Source organism: Canis lupus, chromosome 9, assembly GCF_011100685.1.
Source record: "Canis lupus familiaris isolate Mischka breed German Shepherd chromosome 9, alternate assembly UU_Cfam_GSD_1.0, whole genome shotgun sequence".
NCBI classification, from domain to species: Eukaryota; Metazoa; Chordata; class Mammalia; order Carnivora; family Canidae; genus Canis; species Canis lupus.
The window spans coordinates 18,486,221-18,504,741 of NC_049230.1; the positions used below are offsets into that span (position 1 = coordinate 18,486,221).

At 42.7% G+C, this 18,521-nt stretch overlaps 1 protein-coding gene across 4 annotated transcripts in view; it reads left to right on the forward strand.

The window, feature by feature from the left end:
* Window positions 1–18,521, forward strand: part of EFTUD2 (elongation factor Tu GTP binding domain containing 2) — a 45,548-nt gene that overhangs the window by 13,402 nt on the left and 13,625 nt on the right. For all 4 annotated transcript variants that reach the window (XM_038547071.1, XM_038547072.1, XM_038547074.1 and 1 more), the window contains 10 exons: window positions 98–176; window positions 2,230–2,305; window positions 2,794–2,859; window positions 3,630–3,665; window positions 5,523–5,613; window positions 6,554–6,636; window positions 9,815–9,981; window positions 12,628–12,752; window positions 17,386–17,449; window positions 17,826–17,916. In XM_038547071.1, the coding sequence (XP_038402999.1) occupies window positions 98–176; window positions 2,230–2,305; window positions 2,794–2,859; window positions 3,630–3,665; window positions 5,523–5,613; window positions 6,554–6,636; window positions 9,815–9,981; window positions 12,628–12,752; window positions 17,386–17,449; window positions 17,826–17,916 (878 nt within the window). The remainder of the gene's footprint in view (window positions 1–97; window positions 177–2,229; window positions 2,306–2,793; window positions 2,860–3,629; window positions 3,666–5,522; window positions 5,614–6,553; window positions 6,637–9,814; window positions 9,982–12,627; window positions 12,753–17,385; window positions 17,450–17,825; window positions 17,917–18,521) is intronic.

Below are 18,521 nucleotides of genomic sequence, written 5' to 3' on the forward strand. Positions count from 1 at the left end.
TATTTTAAAAAAAATGAAAGCTCCGTCTAATGGAATGGGGCTCTGCATTTTTATGTTTCATGCCAACCTGTACATCACTTCTTTTTTTCTCCCCTAGAACCTATTATTAAGCCAGTGAAAACCAAGAAATTCACTCTGATGGAGCAGACGTTACCTGTCACGGTGTATGAAATGGAGTAAGTTATAAGGTCTCAGTGTGGGTTCATTTTTCTGTGGAGGTAGGAGGTAGTTTATGGTTGAAGTACCTAGTAAATTGTAAAAGTAAAAATCCTCTCCTACAATTTGCCAGAATTTTCCTTGAGCATACATGTTTGCTGGAATGTGTAGAGTCCATCTTAACTTTTCTCCTGCCTCTCCTTCAGATCTCAGCCTTTTCTCTTCCAATTCTTTAGTTGGGTATTAGAAGCTGGCCTTTGAGACAGAACTGGGGATTGTAATCATCAATGTTGGGGCAACCAGAGCCTATTTTGACTTGGTGAGAATGCTGTTTGGGGAATATAACAACTCTTTATTATGGAAAGGAAATATTCTACATGTGTAGAGTACTTTAGATTCTTTGTACTGCAGACTTTCTGAAAATATTTTCATTGATGAAATGCACTTGTAAGGTCCTCATATATTGAAGTGCTTAGAACTCATTTATTAGATAATGAAACTTTTCTTTGTTTTAAACATGTTGAAATCTACTGTGTCTAAAAGAGTGGGATCTGGGCAGCCCGGGTGGCTCAGCGGTTTAGCGCCACCTTCAGTCCAGGGTCTGATCCTGGAGACCCGGGATCGAGTCCCACGTCTGGCTCCCTGCATGGAGCCTGCTTCTCCTTCTACCTGTCTGTGTGTGTGTGTGTGTGTGTGTGTGTGTGTGTCTCATGAATAAATAAATAAAATCTATTAAAAAAAAAAAAAAGAGGGTCCCGGGGTGGCTCAGCGGTTTGACGCCTGCCTTTGGCCCAGGGTGTGATCCTGGAGACCTGAGATCGAGTCCCACATTGGGCTCCTGGCATGGGGCCTGCTTCTCCCCCTGCCTGCCTCTGTCTGTCTGTCTCTCTTTGTTTTGAAGAATGAATGAATGAATGAATGAATGAATGAATGAATGAAATTAAAAAAAATAAAAGAGTGGGATCCCTTCTGAAATGGTCAGCCCACCTGCCAACATTCAGCCATTTTTGAAAAACTTTTCAATTATCTTTAGAACTTGCTTCAGATTCCTGTGTGTTCTCAGTGGTGGTTTTTAAAATCTCCAATCTTTTAAAGTGGGCTTGATATTTCAAAGAGTCAAAGTCCTCTGAATTAATGTGGTAAGCAAGAAAGTGCCGTTCTGATCAAGATGGAACTCCTCAGCATCATTAATGAGATGGAGTTTTCTCAAAAGTTTTGTTAACTAGCTCTAAGGGCAATTTCTTTCTTTCTTTTTTTTTTCTTTCTAAGGGCAATTTCAAAGGAGAAGCTGGGGTGCCTGAGTAGCTCAGTCGGTTAAGCGTCTGACTCTTGATTTCAGCTTGGTTCACAGTCTCAGGGTCATGGGGATTGGGCCCCACATCAGGCTCTGCACTCAGCCTGGAGTCTGCTTGTCTCTTTCCCCCTGCATCCCCCTCCCCTCTCTGCTCGCTCATGCTTGCTCTCTCTCGCTCTCTCTCTAAAATAAATTTTAGGGATGCCTAGGTGGCTTAGCAGTTGAGCGCCCGCCTTTAGCTCAGGGCATGATCCCACGGTCCCGGGTTCAAGTCTCACATCGGGCTCCTTGCATGGAGCCTGCTTCTCCCTCTGCCAGTGTCTCTGTCTCTCCTTGTCTCTCATGAATAAATAAAATATTTTTTAAAAAATTTATTTTTAATCTTTAAAAAAATAAAAGGGAAACTCTCAAAGTGATTTTAAATCCCCTTTGCATCAATGAAATAAATGTGTGGTATCTAATCTGAGGATTTTGAAAGGGACAGTGCTGGTGTATGTGCGTGCATGTGTCCTTATATTTGGTTTTGCCTTTCTTGCTTACTTTTGAAATCTCATGATTTTGCTCTTGAAACCCATTTCATGGGTTGTGTCATGTCATGGATAAGTCTGTTCCATTTCCAGAGCCAAACCCATATAGATGTAGAAATTCACATCTGCCTCTGAGCATTCTCCAGTTGGTCTGAAAATTGTTCCTGACAAAATTCATGAAACACTTTTGTACCACTTCCCATTTGGAAGCTTTTGCCAAAGTCCCTTTTCTCTTTTCCTTTCTCCTTTCAGCTTCTTGGCAGATCTGATGGATAATTCAGAGCTCATCAGAAATGTAACCCTCTGTGGCCATCTCCACCATGGCAAGGTGAGAGAACTTTCAGCTACTTGGAACACGATTTCTCTTAGTTTCTGCTCATTTATTCAGGCCTCAGAGTCACAGTTGGGGTTTGAGGCCATCATGATGGACCTCTGATAATGGGGGACCTCCATGCTTAGTGTGAAACTGTGCTATGAAATTCTAGCTTTTCCTGAACAGTGGATGGAGCCTGTTTCTAAGCCACTTGCAGCCTTGTGTCTACATCTGTACAGAAGAGGAGAAATTGAGCCTTACTCTCATTTTATAAGTTTTCATTTCCTGGGGGAATGCTTGTCCAAGAAAGATTTCATCTTTCATTTGAAGATAATCCTATGGCTTCAGTGGCTTCAGTATTAATCCCTTGCTGTCCCATAATCCTCCTTGCTCTCCTCTTCCTCTCTTTATCCCTAAATTAGGTGGTGTTTTGGGCACTGAGGGAAGGGTAGAGTAGATTTTCCTTTGTGCTTGGCACATCTTAACCTTCTCTTCTCTTTCAGACGTGTTTCGTAGATTGTTTAATAGAGCAGACTCACCCGGAAATCAGGAAGCGCTATGACCAAGATGTAAGTAGAAATTCTGTGGAAGGTTTAGGATGAACCATTCAGAATATACAGGGGTGTCGCTCTCCTTCCCCTTCCTTCTCACTCTCATTATAAATAATGACGCCTACAAAGCGCTGCTTTATAATTGTAATCTCTATTCATAGCCTTAAAGAAAGTAATTTTAACTTTCTTAGGAGACTAGAGAATATTAACCTGCAGTATTTTTGGATGATCTGTTCTGCACTTGGGATCTTTCCTCTGTTCTGATATATCCTGACTTTTATAGCCTATTCTTTCCTGTCATGGTATTAATAGCCTACTCTATAAATATAATACAATTGGACCTTGTTGTTTTCTGTGATAAATTTAAATGCCTGTGAATGAGGCCAAATGTGGCTGCAGGTCTCAGCGCAATAAATGTTCCATGTCTGCTAGATTGAGTGTTTTGACGTGTGGGGGGTTCCATAAAGGCTGGATGTGTCTCCCTTTACTACTTTAGGATTCAGTGCATTTGATAGAATTTAGCTCTCTCCAGCCATACCTGGTCCTCAGGGACCACCCTGACCCCCTCCTACCCAACCCCCCTCCAAAAAAAAAAACATCCATCCGGGAGCATTTTCTATCTGAGAGGGCCTTGGTTTTTCTGTAGGATACCCTTCTGTCTTCCATCTAACCTCCTGAGACAGAAACCCTTGGGTTGGGAGCTGGTGGGGGAAAGTGATTGATGGTTTGTATGGGAGAGGAGTCTGGAGTCAGGTGGTAACAGCACTTCATTTTTTTTTTTTTCCAAGCTATGTTACACTGACATCCTCTTCACAGAGCAGGAGGTAAGTGTGCCTGGGGAAATCTAACTGCTGCTCACACCAAACCCAGCAGGAGTTTTTCAGGGAATGTGGGGGAGCCTTTATGCTAACACTTTGCTGTGTACCACACCCCTCTCTCATTGCCACCTCACACCTCTTTATCTTGCTGCTTCTCCCAGTCATCCCCTGATCTAGTACTTGAAAGAGAGCAGGGCAGGCAAGCCACAGAGTAGGGGGAGGACCTTCCTGCTGTTGACTGGATTTAATTTGGCCCAGTAGGGCAAATGCTAAGAGGTGATGTCTAAATTTATGCTGTAAGTGGGGCACCTGGGTGGCTCAGTTGGTTAAGTGTCTGCCTTCAGCTTAAGTCATGATCCCAGGGTCCTAGGATTGAGCCCTGAGTCAGGATTCCGGCTCAGCGTGGAGTCTGCTTCTGCCTTTCCCTTTGCCCTTTCCCCCTGCTCATGCTCTCTCTCTCAGATAAATAAATAAAATCTTAAAAAACAATTTACACTGTAAGTTATACCGAAACTCAACAGAATTTTTTAGATGACATCATCCTTAAAATCTAGAAGATGATTCTATCTATATGATGATCTCTTTCCTAGGAGTAGTTTTTCTTTGAGAGTAGGTTCCTTTGTCTTTGTGCTTCTCTTCTGTGTAAAGCAGTGAGCATACATCGCTGTCTCGTTCCAGCTGGTGGGTTTTTTTTTTTTTCCTATCTGGATCTTTCCCCTACTCCCTGACCCCTGTCTTTCCTCTCTCCTTTATTTCTACCTCTTTTTCTTAAATAACCGCCTGGAGAGCTCAAGTTTTTAAGTGTGGTTTACTAAATGAAATTTGAACAGTGCAGGCTTATGACGAGTAATCAACATTTTATCTATTGTGTTTTAATATGTTCAGCTACAGTTTTTGTTATAACTTTTTTAAGTCGGCTCCACCCCCAGCATGGAGCTCAGAGTGGGGCTTGAACTTAGAACCTGAGATCAAGGACAGCCCAGGTGGCTCAGTGGTTTAGTACCGCCTTCAGCCCAGGGTGTGATCCTGGAGACCCGGGATTGAGTCCCACGTCAGGCTCCCTGCATGGAGCCTGCTTCTCCCTCTGGCTGTGCCTCTCTCTCTCTCTGTGTCTCTCATGAATAATAAAATCTTTAAATTAAAAAAAAAAAAATCCTGAGATCAAGAGTTGAATGTTTAACCAACTGAGCCACCCAAGTGCCCTAGCTTTTTCTCTATAGATTTTTTTAAAAGTAATCTCCATCCATCAATATGGTACTCAAACTCAAACCCCAAGGTAAAGAGTCTCATGTTCTACTAAGCCAGCTAAGAGTCCTTCTTATTATAGCTTGTGTGTGTGTGTGTGTGTGTGTGTGTGTGTGTACACTTTTTGTTTTTCAAGGTTTAATTAAGAATTCCTACAATAGATCGCCTGGGTGGCTCAGTGGTTGAGTGGCAGAGGGAAAAGCAGGGAACCCCCACACGGGACTCGATCCCAGGACCCTGGAATCACACCCCGAGCCAGAATCAGACACTCAACCGCTGAGCCACCCAAGCATCCCGATGCTTTAGTTATTATTTTTGTTGGCGGTGTATAAAGATGGGATAGTAGGGCACTGGATTCACTGTTAGGTTAATCCTACTTTATTTGCTTGCTCATTTTTATTTTTGTTTTTTTAGTATTTGAACCAAACTCTTGCAAAAATGATGTTTAACACCAGTAGATTTCGTCTTCAAGGGTCATTCTGGTTAGAGGTCTAGATAAAAATCATACTCAAGGAGAGACATCAATGTAACTTACTAGCAATAGGCAAGCTCCAAGAGCAGAAGGAAGCCCTCTTGCATAGGAAGAAGTCTTGACCATTCTGTCTTTGTGACTTTCAGAGAGGTGTTGGCATCAAAAGCACTCCTGTGACGGTGGTCTTGCCAGATACCAAAGGAAAATCTTACCTCTTCAATATCATGGACACTCCGGGTAGGATGTTCCTTTTATTATCTGGACCTTTCCCTCTTTGTTTTTTGTGTTCTCACTCTTTCCAGAACAGAACAGCGTTTCATTGTTGTGTTTACATTCCCTTCACTTCTTCTTTCATTGAGATAATTTCCGTTTTCCACAGTCTCCTTTGCTTCTGCCTAATTAATTAGCAGGCATTGTGCACCAGGCTTTCTATTTTGTTCCCCTCTTTGCTCTTCTCTAAAATACTTAAATATGGGGGAATTTCATTCATTTACTCATTTCAGCCTGTGTCAGGCCCCATCCTAGGCACTTGGTAACAAGGGTGAGTCAGACATGCCCCTGGCCTCAGGCATTCTTAGTCTTTTGAAGGAGGCCATGGGGTTTACACACAAACTAATGACATAAAGGTCATCATAGGAGCAGCATAAACCTTGTGCTGTAGCTGACTCTGTCTTCATCTTACGGAAAGGACCCACTCAGGGCAGAGTTTTAAATAGAAAAATTGGAGTTTTGACACATGGACCTTCTCACCTTCAGGTGCCCAGTGCCTTGGAACATCTCAGCCCCTGTCTACCACCAGCAGCACCTTGCCAGGAATTGTCTCCCATGCACCAGGCCCTTCTTGCCCATTCTGCCTCTGAATTGTCCTGTGCCCCACAGAACTCTGCTTATTGCTGTTGAGACCAAGCTGAAGTGTGAATGTTGATATGTTATGCCCTCCCAGGGCATCCAGAACACTTCATTCTTTTTATGTTTGGGGACTTAGCGTATGAAAGTTTAATCCAAGCATGTGACTAACTGATGGAATTTTATATACCTACAGGGAGCTGTAGGGAAAGAGAAAGGGCGTTTTGGGGGGTTTGCATGCTTAGCAGCATTCCCTTAGACCACCTACAAGTTAATTGTGCTTCATCCTGGTATCGTGCAGGTAGTGACTTACTTGGTATTTGTTTTACAGGCCACGTGAATTTTTCTGATGAAGTCACAGCTGGCTTGCGCATCTCAGATGGAGTTGTCCTTTTCATCGATGCTGCTGAGGGCGTGAGTCTGCTTCTACTCTCTTATGACCCCTCCTCCCTGATAGGTTGCCCCACTCAGTGCCAAGAGCAGAGTGAGCTGGGAGTCAGAGAAGATTAAAGTCTGTGGGATTTTCTTTTCTTTTTTTTTTTAAAGATTCTATCCAGGGGACACCCGGGTGGCTCAGCGGTTTAGCGCCTGCCTTCAGCCCAGGGCATGATCCTGGAGTCCCAGGATCGAGTCCTGTGTCAGGCTCCTTGCTTGGAGCCTGCTTCTCCCTCTGCCTGTGTCTTTGCCTCTCTCTCTCTCTCTCTCTGTGTCTCTCATGAATAAATAAATAAAATCTTAAAAATAAATAAATAAGTAAATAAAGATTCTGTCCACCCATTAATGAGAGACACAGAAAGAGAGAGGCAGGGCAGAGCAAGAAGCAGGCTCCATGCAGGGAATCTGATGTGGGACTCGATCCCAGAACTCCAGGGTCACGCCCTGAGCCAAAGGCAGACCCCCAACTGGTGAGCTACCCAACTGTCCCAAGTCTGTGGGATTAAGGCTCATATTTGTTCTGATATTAAGGCAGAATATAAAGTTTAAAATGAGTCCTCAGTATGAGTCCCTCCCTCACTTCTGCCCATTGAAGCTCAAAGTGATAGGACTCAAAATAAATGACAAATGTAATTAAAAGAGAAGAAGGAGAGTATATTCATGTAAATGGATTTTAAATGTTAATGAATTTTTCTAAACTGGAGAGATTGAAGTTAAAAAGCCCAAAGTGTCTTTAAATATTTCCAAATTGAAAGATAATTTGGCTAACTTCATTCATGTTGTCATTGGTGAGATAGCCAAAAGAAGGAGCCAGAGTTGCTTTTTCTTTTTTTCCCCTAATTGACTTCATTTGGGAATAATTTCAAATTTATTGAAAAGTTGCAAAAACGATACAAGGAGTACACTACCATCTGCTTTGTGATTCTCTGTACACATACTCACACGTGTGTGTATTTTCCCCTTGAATTGTCTGAAAGTGGAATACTTCTGCAGGTTAGCAAAGAAAAGGACATTCACTTACATGACCAAAATACAGTTAACAAAATCAGGACATTTAACATTGATACAGTATTGTTGTGTGAATCTTTTTCTCTAGACCTTATTGAATTTCACTAACTGTCCCAGTAATATCCTTTATAGGATTATTTTTTTTCCCGGTCAAATGCTGCCTAGCATTTAGTCCTCATGTCTCCTTAGCCTCTTTTTTTTTTTTTTAAGATTTTTATTTATTCATTAGAGACACACAGAGAGAGAGAGAGACAGAGACACAGGCAGAGGGAGAAGCAGGCTCCACACAGGGAGCCTGATGCAGGACCTGATCCCGGGTCTCCAGGATCATGCCCTGGGCTGAAGGTGGCACTAAACCGCAAGCCACTGGGGCTGCCCTCTCCTTAGCCTCTTAATTGGAACCATTCTGTAGCCTTTCCTGGTCCTTTATGATGGCATTTTTGAAGAGCATAAGCTATATTTGTTTTGTAGAATGTCTCTCCATTTGGGTTTGTTGAATGTTTACTGATGATTACATTCAGGTTATTATTATTATTATTATTATTATTATTATTATTATTATTTTAAGATTTCACTTATTTATTTGACAGAATGCACACCCACAAGCAGGGGAAGTGGCAGGCAGAGGGAGAGGGCGAAGTAGACTCCATGCTAAGCAGGGAGCCCCGTGTAGGGCTGGGATCATGACCTGAGCAAAAGGCAGATGCTGAACTAACTGAGCCCCCCAGGTATCCCTTTCCACATTATTTTTGGCAGGAATGCTGCATAAATGTAGTTGTGTGTTCTTAGTCCATTGCATCAGGAGGCCCATGGTGTCACCTTATTCCATTACTGGTGATACTAATTTTGATCGGTTGGTTGGGGTGGGTTTGCCAGATTTTCCTACTGTAAAGTTACTGTTTTTCTCTTAGTGGTACATATGGAGCTATACTTTGAGCCTATATATACATTCTCTTTTCCAAACTTTGCAGGTTAGTTTTATCATTTATTACTTTTTTAAAAAAGATTTATTCATTTCAGAAAGAGAGAAAAAGCAAATGCGTGTGAGCAGGGGAAGGGCAGAGGGAAAAAATCCCAAGCAGACTTTCCACTGAGCTCAGAGCCTGACAAGGGTTCAGTTCCACAACCCCTGAGATTGTGACATGAGCTGAAACCAAGGGTTAGACACTTAACTGACCAATGTAAATGCTACACCCAACATGGGGCTCAAACTCACAACCCAGAGATCAATAGTCACACTTCACCAGCTGAGCCAGCTAGGCACCTCAAGTTTTATCCTTCATTGGTCATTCCAGGTTTATTTTTGTAGTAGTTGCAAAAGTTGATTTCTCTAACTCTTATTATTCCTTCTATATTTTTTGGTTGGAATTCTGTTGTAAGGAAGGACTTTCTCTTCTCCCTCGTTTGCTTAGTTCTTATCGGTATGGGTACATGGATTTTTATTTCAGTGGGTTATAATCCATTGCCATCTTTCTGATACTCTAGCTACCCCAAGATTTGGTTAAGTAGAGCTCCTTCAGGTTGGCTTCTTTGTCCTTTTGACATGTCCTATCTTTTTTCAAGTACTTCCTTCTCTTACACACAAAAAAAATGTTCTAGACTCATTTTGTGCATTCTCTGCCCTAATCCTGGAATCAGCTGTTTCTTCAAAGAATTGTGGCTGCTTGTAGTGGGGACTGGTATATAGAAACAAAGGTCAGGATGTATTCACTGCTTTAGGGTCCAATACTTGTAGACCCTTTCACTGAACACAGTACCTACCCCCACATATCTGTAACTTTCTACACATGTATATGAAACATGATTATCAAGAGTAAAGAACTCATTTGTATGTCAATATTGATATCCACATTTCATTAAGCACCACAGGTGCTTCCTAGCTTTCCTCCACTCCTTCTCTAGAACCGAGAAACCTGGCTCCCAGCATCACCAGTGTGTTTATTCATTTCTCAGTCCTGCCAGGTGCCCTCTTCACATTCCTGAATCACCCTTTGGGCAGAGATACCCTCTGCTTCCACCCAACAATCTCTTTCCCCAGGTCCTCTTTTCCTCATACTTCATATTTTCATATAGTACCCTCTTTGACTTTGCTCTGAACTTTTCTGCCCTTTTTGCTCTGATCACCACCTCTGGGTCTTGTGTCTCTCAGGTAATGCTGAACACTGAGCGGCTGATCAAGCACGCAGTGCAGGAGAGGCTGGCGGTCACTGTGTGCATCAACAAGATTGACCGGCTGATCCTGGAGCTGAAGCTGCCTCCAACTGATGCTTATTACAAGCTGCGTCACATCGTAGATGAGGTCAATGGATTAATAAGGTATAGGACCCCAGGAGTTGATTTCCTGTCCTAAGGAACTCTGTTTTTTACCTTGAACTCCTTTGGAGGGCAAATCTGATTTCCTAGAGTGAGTAATGAGCTTTTTAGACAAGGCTAAGGGTGCTTTCCAGGGCCCTTCAGGCTTTGAGGGGCCTCACTGATCCTGTGCCTTAACCAGCTATGCAACTTAAGACACATCTTCATTTCTGCATTGTTCTAGAATTGTTCTCACTTTCACCTCATACCAAGTTGTGAACCTGGGCAAGCGACTTAAGCTCCTAGAACCTCGGCTTCTGCCTTTGTGAAAAGAGAATATGATTAGATTTGTCTAATGGGTTGTAGCAAGTAATTAGATAGGGGTGCCTGGGTGACTCAGTTGGTTAGTGCCTCCCATTCAGATTGTGATTCCAGGGTCCTGAGATCAAGCCCCACATCTGCTCCCCCTGCTTATACTCTCTGGTGCTCTCATTGTTTCTCTCTCAAATAAATAAAATCTTAAAAAAAAAGAAAAAAGAAAAAAGAAAGGAAGGAGGGAAGGAAGGAAAGAAAGGAAAGAAAGGAAGAAAGAGAAAGAAAGAAAGAAAGAAAGAAAGAAAGAAAGAAAGAAAGAAAGAAAGAAAGAAAGAAAGAAAGAAATTAGATAGATATTTGATATAACATGCTTAGCACAGTGTTTAGCATATAGTACCTGCCTGGTGAATCATGTTAGTTGCTGTTACCTTCTTTTTTTTTTTTTTTTTTTTAAGGTTTTTATTTATCTATTCATGAGAGGCACACATAAAGAGAGAGAGAGGCAGAGACACAGGCAGAGGGAGAAGCAGGCTCCATGCAGGGAGCCTGATGTGGGACTCGATCTCGGGTCTCCAGGATCAGGCCCTGGGGTGAAGGCAGTGCTAAAATGCTGAGCCACCTGGGCTGCTATGCTGTTAACTTCTAAATGCAGACTCAATAATTGAAACTATTGGCTTTTGTTTCTGTGGACATAGCTGCTTTTCAGCAAGATGCATCTTGTGTTTATATTAATAACTTTTAGTGATGACTGGGAGACCTTAGAATACAGTATTAAGATGACTTGGAAGAATAGATTAAATATATCCCAACGACAGTCTTATCTGCAGGCTGACAAATGGACTGGATGACTTCTTGAGGCCCCTCAAAGGGCCACTGAGAGGCTGTCCTATTGAAAGAGCACCTCTCCAGTTAAGGACTGAGGATAGTATCCCCATGGCCAGAGTCAGATTTACCTTCGGGAGCATCCTCAGGGTGTGGCCCTAATTCTTTTTTTTTTTTTTTTTTTTTTTAGATTTTATTATTTATTTATTCATGACAGACACAGAGAGAGAGAGAGAGGCAGAGACACAGACAGAGGGAGAAGCCGGCTCCATGCAGGGAGCCTGACGTGGGACTAGATCCCGGGTCTCCAGGATCAGGCCCTAGGCCAAAGGTGGCGCTAAACCGCTGGGCCACCGGGGCTGCCCTTGTGGCCCTAATTCTCAACAGCAGTATCCTCTCCCTGGCTCCAGAAGGGCTGACGGTGATTGGAGACTAAAGTAACATCAGGAGCCCCCAAAATGAAATGTTAAACTTTTTTATGTATCTCCTTAGAGTGGGGGATAGGGCTAAATCCTGATCACCAAAATAGGAAGTCAGAACTCAGCCCTAAAACAAGTAGTAGCAACATAAACATATTCTTTAGAAATGTAGGGCAAGGGATCCCTGGGTGGTGCAGTGGTTTGGCGCCTGCCTTTGGCCCAGGGCGTGATCCTGGAGATCTGGGATCGAATCCCACGTCAGGCTCCTGGTGCATGGAGCCTGCTTCTCCCTCTGCCTGTGTCTCTGCCTCTTTCTCTCTCTCTCTCACTGCGTGCCTATCATAAAAAAATAAAAAATTAAAAAATTAAAAAAAAATGTAGGGCAAGTGCTCTGAAAGCTTTAAGAGTTGGAAGTAGTTCTCTCTGGGGAGCATAACTTGAGAGAGAATGGGGTAAGGTAGGGGACTGCTCTTTATAAGCTAATACTTTTACTTCCAAAATAAGAAATTCCGTAAAACAGTCGGTCAGTAAGGCTAAGGTTGTGGATTGGATTCCCGTGTACAACTGATTTTCTTTTAAACATTAGTGAACTTAGTATGCTGTAGTTTTGTGCATGGCTTTTGGAAAAATTTTAACATGAATCTGTATAACGAAACCAAACAAAACAGAATAAAGAAGAAAGCAGTGAGAGTGGGGAGCAAAGTTGCCCTTTTGTTGATTGTCCACTTCTGTGTTTCTGTCTATATTTGTGAAATTGAGATTTCTCTAAAATATACTCTTTCACATTAGATTTCTTTCCTGTGTTCAAAGATCTTTGTCTCTGACCTCCAAGTTTCCCCTTGTCTGTCCGGTGCAGTTAACTTGATGGTGTTAGAGGATCCTGCATGAAGTTCCCAGTTCTGGGAAATCAGCTTGTTATTGGGAGTTAGGGGATAGCTCCATCATGTCACTTTCTTGGGCCAGGCTGGTGACAAAATTGTGTCTGATGCGAGCCCCTTCTGAGGACAAGGGCTGTAGAGAAGCCGTGACCCTGAGTCCCTGTCCTTCCCCACTGGTCGTTGTGTCAGTGTTGCTGCACAGCCTGGCTCTGTGCTCACAACTCTCTCTGTTTCAGCATGTATTCCACTGATGAGAATCTGATCCTTTCCCCACTCCTGGGCAACGTCTGCTTCTCCAGCTCCCAGTATAGCATCTGCTTCACGTTGGGTTCCTTTGCCAAGATCTATGCTGACACCTTCGGTAAGCTCTGCCTGGCAGTTCGCCTCCCAGCTTCCCCAGAGTCATATGTGCCTTTCCTGCTGAAGAGTTTAGAAATGGCCAGAGTCCCCTGTTGGGGGAGCATTTTATCAACTGTTACTGTCACAACTATTATTGTCACTCTTTTTGACCCCTAGACCCTTTGTTTTGGCTAAGTAGTTTCTAAAGAACAGAAAAATAAATGTGCCTGCATAAGAAGGGGGTGAAGAGAGAATCATTATAGGAATAAGAATCTCTCCCAATGTGAGAGAGATACCATCCAAAAGGAATGGCCCATGCCCACAAAACCCTCTCAGACCTTTCTGAAAGATACAGTCTCTCACTACTGATGCTTCTAGCTGTCTTTCTGACCGTATCTAGGTACATCAACTTTTGTGGGCCTACTCAAGAGCTCACATTGGATTTGCAGTCCTCTGGGATGCTCAGCTGAATGATTTTACAGTCCTTGGAACCTTGATATTAGAGCCCCGGGACCCACTTCCCCACTCAGGAGACTCTGGCACTCCCACATCCTTGCCTCCCAGTTCCCTCAGATTCTGATAACAACCATGTCCTGAGTGTCCAATGCTGTACCCCCTAAGGGGGTCATTATCACCCCGTCTTGAGAGCTGAGGAGAGGCTCTGTGAAAAGTCTCGCAGCTGACAGGCGCTAGAGCTCCAGTGTTTCTGTTCACCCCACCCAGTTGTCCTTCATCACTCTCTTGTTTGCTTTTGTGAGAAAAATGGGACAAATACAACTTAAAAAAAAAGTACATATTTACTATATTCCCATTGTAGAAAAATAGAAGATATAGTAAAATCTAGTCAAGAAAGCAAAATTCACCCTTAACCTAATTACCATAACTATTGCAAACATTTGTTAGAATTCTTTTTTGTTTAGTATTCTGCATAAATGAGATCACATTTTATAGAGAAAGATATAACCGATATATAACACAAGAAATTTTCATTCAGAATTGGATTATAAGATTTTGCCTATTTTATTAAAATTCATTTCTAAAATTTATTTTCTAAAGCTGCCTATTGCTCCACTATATAAATGTATTATAATTTAACCATTTTATCATTAGACATATATTTTAGTTGTTTGTAGATGGCTAGCTTATTTATTTATTTATTTACTTACTTACTTACTTACTTATTTTTAAAGATTTTTGTTTATTCATGAGAGACACAGAGAGAGAGAGAGAGAGGCAGAGACACAGGCAGACAGAGAAGCAGGCTCCATGCAGGGAGCCCGATGTGGGACTCGATCCTGGGTCTCCAGGATCACGCCCTGGGCTGAAGGCAGGCGCTAAACCTCTGAGCCACCCAGTCTGCCCAAGATGACTCTTTTAAAAAGGAGAAAATAGGGATCCCTGGGTGGCGCAGCAGTTTGGCGCGGGCCTTTGGCCCAGGGCGCGATCCTGGAGACCCCAGATCGAATCCCACGTCGGGCTCCCAGTGCATGGAGCCTGCTTCTCCCTCTGCCTATGTCTCTGCCTCTTTCTCTCTCTGTGACTATCATAAACAAATAAAAATTTTAAAAATTAAAAAAAAATAAAAATAAAAAATAAAAAGGAGAAAATAAGGCAGCCCTGGTGGCTCACTGGTTCAGTGCCGCCTGCAGCCCAGGGTATGATCCTGGAGTCCCAGGATCGAGTCCCACGTCAGGCTCCCTGCGTGGAGCCTGCTTCTCCCTCTGCCTGTGTCTCTGCCTCTCTCTCTCTGTGTCTCTCATAAATAAATAAATAAATAAATAAATAAATAAATAAATAAATAAATAAATAAGTAAGTAAGTAAGTAAGTAAGTAAGTAAGTAAGTAAGTAAATAAGTAAAATCTTTAAAAAATAAATAAAAAGGAGAAAATAGATGGACAACAAATGAAACTCATCTGGGCAGGTTTCTGAATGTTTTTTATATCAGCATGTGAAGCAAAACCCAAGAGAGTTTCTGTAACTACAATGTGTTAATGATTCAATTTCTAATTGAAAATGGCCCTAAGCCTCAAGAGTATCACCTATCCTTGGAACCCACTGTCATTTACAAAGGAGCCAGCTATGGGCTCTAACATCATCATGATGAAAGCCATGTATGGGCTTCTAGAAAGTCAGCTTTAAAAGGAATATCAGAGATAATTGAGTCCTTCCCTTTCATTTCATATATGGGAAACTATGTCCAGGGTTGCAGAACCTACTGATGGGCTTGGGACTAGAATCTACTTGGGATTTTTTCCATTACATCCTACTGCCACAGTTGATGCCTTGTCCTCTAAACTAAGAATCTGGCAGGGCGTAGGGAACAATCTGTGACTTCTAGGAACTCTGTCCAGGCAGTTGACAGAAACCCACACAGTGATGAACAGTGTCTGGCATCAACTTTGGAAGGAGATGGGGTTTGGTGGACGGGTGGAGAATAGGGAGCTGGGAACTCCAGACTCACAGCGTTGGGCAAGAAGGCACAGAGGCAAGTGGTTTGGACCCATGGCTTGCTTAATAATACTGGACCATTTCACCTAGGAGAAGAGGTGAAATAAAACTGTGGGCAGGCTGAATTGGTATCACATTGAGGAGGGTTTGGAATGCCAGGTTAAGGAATTTTGACTTTATCCTGTTGGCAATTGGGAGCTATTAAAGATAGAGGTGGGCTGTAGGCCACATGGTCTCTGTCACAACTATACAACTACTTAACTTCCCTTATAGAGCACAAAAGCAGTCACAGATGATGTGTAAGTGAATGAATATGACCATGTTCCCATGAAACCTTATTTATGAGCAGCGAAATATGAATTTCACGTGTCCTAAAACACTCTTCTTTTGGTTTAGTCAACCATTGAAACATGCAGACAGAACCTGTGCTTTCCTAGAGGGACAGGCATAGGCCATGAGCTGAATTTAACCATCAGGGACGGTACCTGCATAAGGCTACCCCGCACTTAACCTGAGGCACTGACCCTCCTTACCAAACATGCAGAGGACACTCTGAAGTGGGACGTGGAAGATTTCTTGCACAAATCAGCTGCCTCAACTAATTCTCCTTTCCCAGAAGCTAGACTTTCTGCATGGTGGCCAATCTAAAACTTCCTGACTCTGTATACTTTGGCAACGTTTCCTCCACCCTGTTCCCCCGTTCAAACATCTACCCCAAAAGTCCTCAAAGAAGGAGATGGTGCCCCTGGGCAGAACAAAAACCTGTATCCCAAAATGGTTTCCTCCTCTGGCAGCTTCCTCCTCAAGCAAAAGAGACAGGAAATTCATGTCCCAAGGCCACTTAGTATCCTAGTCACAGCCCCTGTAGTGTCCTGGCGTCTGTATGTTTTTTCAGGATCCACTTTCTCTCTCACAACCTGTTTAGGAATGATGTGCATAAAATAAATGAAAAAATGCCATAAAATTATGTTAAAAAAATAAATAAAAACAAAGATTAGGTTGGGCTGATGAGTGCAAAGCTGATGGAAGATAGGCCAGAGAGAGGAGAGGGTGGAGGAAGGAACACCCATTTAGAAATTTTTTGCTAATATTCCGGTACAAAATTGTGAATATTGGATTCCTGTTATCTATGAAATTGGAAAGGAGGAATTGGGTTAGGGAGACATTCACCTGTTCTTTCAGTGGCACACTGGGCCTGGTTCCTGTGAGCACTCCAGCAGCTCAGTCCAGGGAGTATGCTGTACCATATATTAAGTGCAGTAATGGAAGTGTGTAAAAGACATAGCAGTTCAGAGGAGAGAGTTTCACTAATGTGAGAAGGAAGGGAAGAATTTGGTAGTTAACATAGTGAGGAAGAAAAAGATTTTGAGTTTGGACAAGGTGCCAAAGGTAGCCTCACTGAAAGAATAGTCTGAAGGGAAGCATAGCTTTAGGGAAAAGATGATAAATTCCCTTTATACCATCTTGAGTGAGAGAGAACAGTCTGACATCTGGATAGAAATACTCATGAGTTAGTTGGTGATGTCAGTGATCCAATTGACTGTTACAGGAGCCCTTGACTGAGAAGATCTTGAATTTTAAGTCACCATCGCTTAGCTCAGTCTGACCAGAATTAAAGGTTACAATCAAACTAAAAGGATTAATTGGTAAAAGATGAGACAAAGGTTGGCTTTGGTGTTTTCTCTCCAGAGGACTAGATATCTGCCTTCCAGAGGCTGAGGGCTAGTTGGAGCTTTAGCGTGGCACTGCAGCTGGGAGATTGCCCACACTGGAAGCAGATAGCTTCTGTAGATCAGGAAAGAATGAGGGAGCCATTAAGCTCCACTTCTGGAAGGAATGGGGTTTAGGGGCAGACAGAGCATAGCATTTTGGCGATTGAGCCTGCTTTATCGAAGGAAAAAGTATAAACCATTCCCTTGTCCATAGCTCAGTTTTTTGCTCTCTAGACATGTAGTCACCTGGGTGCTCATTTTGGCTCTAGCATAGTCTTGTCAATTTTGGAGTCCTGTCCTTGTCTGTGCCTCAATATTCTTGTCTGCCTGCCTGGGTAGGAGGAAATGTCCGGACCTTGGAAAGGAAGCTGTTAGAATTACTCAGCTGTAAACCACTTATTCACCTGGAACAAACTTTCTTTTTTGTTTGTTTGTTTGGAACAAACTTTCAAACAGTACTTAGGTAGATTATAATTGTATCTCTTCTCTTATAGGTGACATTAACTACCAGGAATTTGCTAAAAGACTCTGGGGTGACATTTACTTCAACCCCAAAACGTAAGTAGAATAGGAAAATGACACTCCAGAGGGGGATCCATTTTCCCAGGAAGTGAGAACCGAGTTCCTAAGGTTAAAACCTACTTTTTTTTTTTATTAGACGTGAACAGACATCTTTCCTCCTCTAAGTGAATTGGCTTCATGAGCTCCTAGCAGGATGAGGATATTTTTCTTGAGGGCTTCACAGCTTGGCTCGGGCATGCGTGCGAGTCATAGCCATATGTCTTCTCAGGAATCTCTTTGGAAATGTTATGATCATACACACATTCCTTTCCCTTGACCCTACAGATTCAGAACTTAGAAGATTCACCCTTGGGGTCAGTGACACTGCCTTCTCCGTGCTGGGTCACCCATAACTCTTTTTTTTCCTCCTTAGACGAAAGTTCACAAAAAAGGCCCCAACCAGCAGCTCCCAGAGGAGCTTCGTGGAGTTTATCTTGGAGCCCCTTTATAAGATCCTCGCTCAGGTGAGTGTGTCAGGCCTCTTGATTCAGGGCTGCCCTTCTAAGCACAAAGTGGAAAAGCTAGGGAACTCCCACTTCCCTTTCCCCTAAACATGCTCAGTTTTGTATTACTAAGTATGAGGATAGTTGATCACCAGTCTCCTAGATCTAGGACACTATGGTTCTCTAAACACTGTTGAATTCAGAGTGAAGGGGGAAGGTACACAAGATAAAAAAAAGCACTGGAGAAATTTCATGTGAATATTTTGTCTATTCAAAAGAAAATGGGGCAGCCCAGGTGGCTTAGTGGTTTAGCGCCACCTTCAGCCCAGGGTGTGATCCTTGAGACCCGAGATCAAGTCCCATGTTGGGCTCCCTGCATGGAGCCTGCTTCTTCTCTGCCTGTATCTGTGCCTCTCTCTCTCTCTCTCTCTGTGTCTCTCATGAATAAATAAAATCTTTTTAAAAAGACACTTGAGAACTAATAATTTCAGTTGTGGGAATTTGACTGACAAATATAATTGGGAAAGTCCTCCAGGCTTTACATATATATAATGTGTACGTTAAAGCATTATTTTTAACACAAGGGGGGAAAATTAAAAGTAAGTTACCAATGAGAATCTGATTAA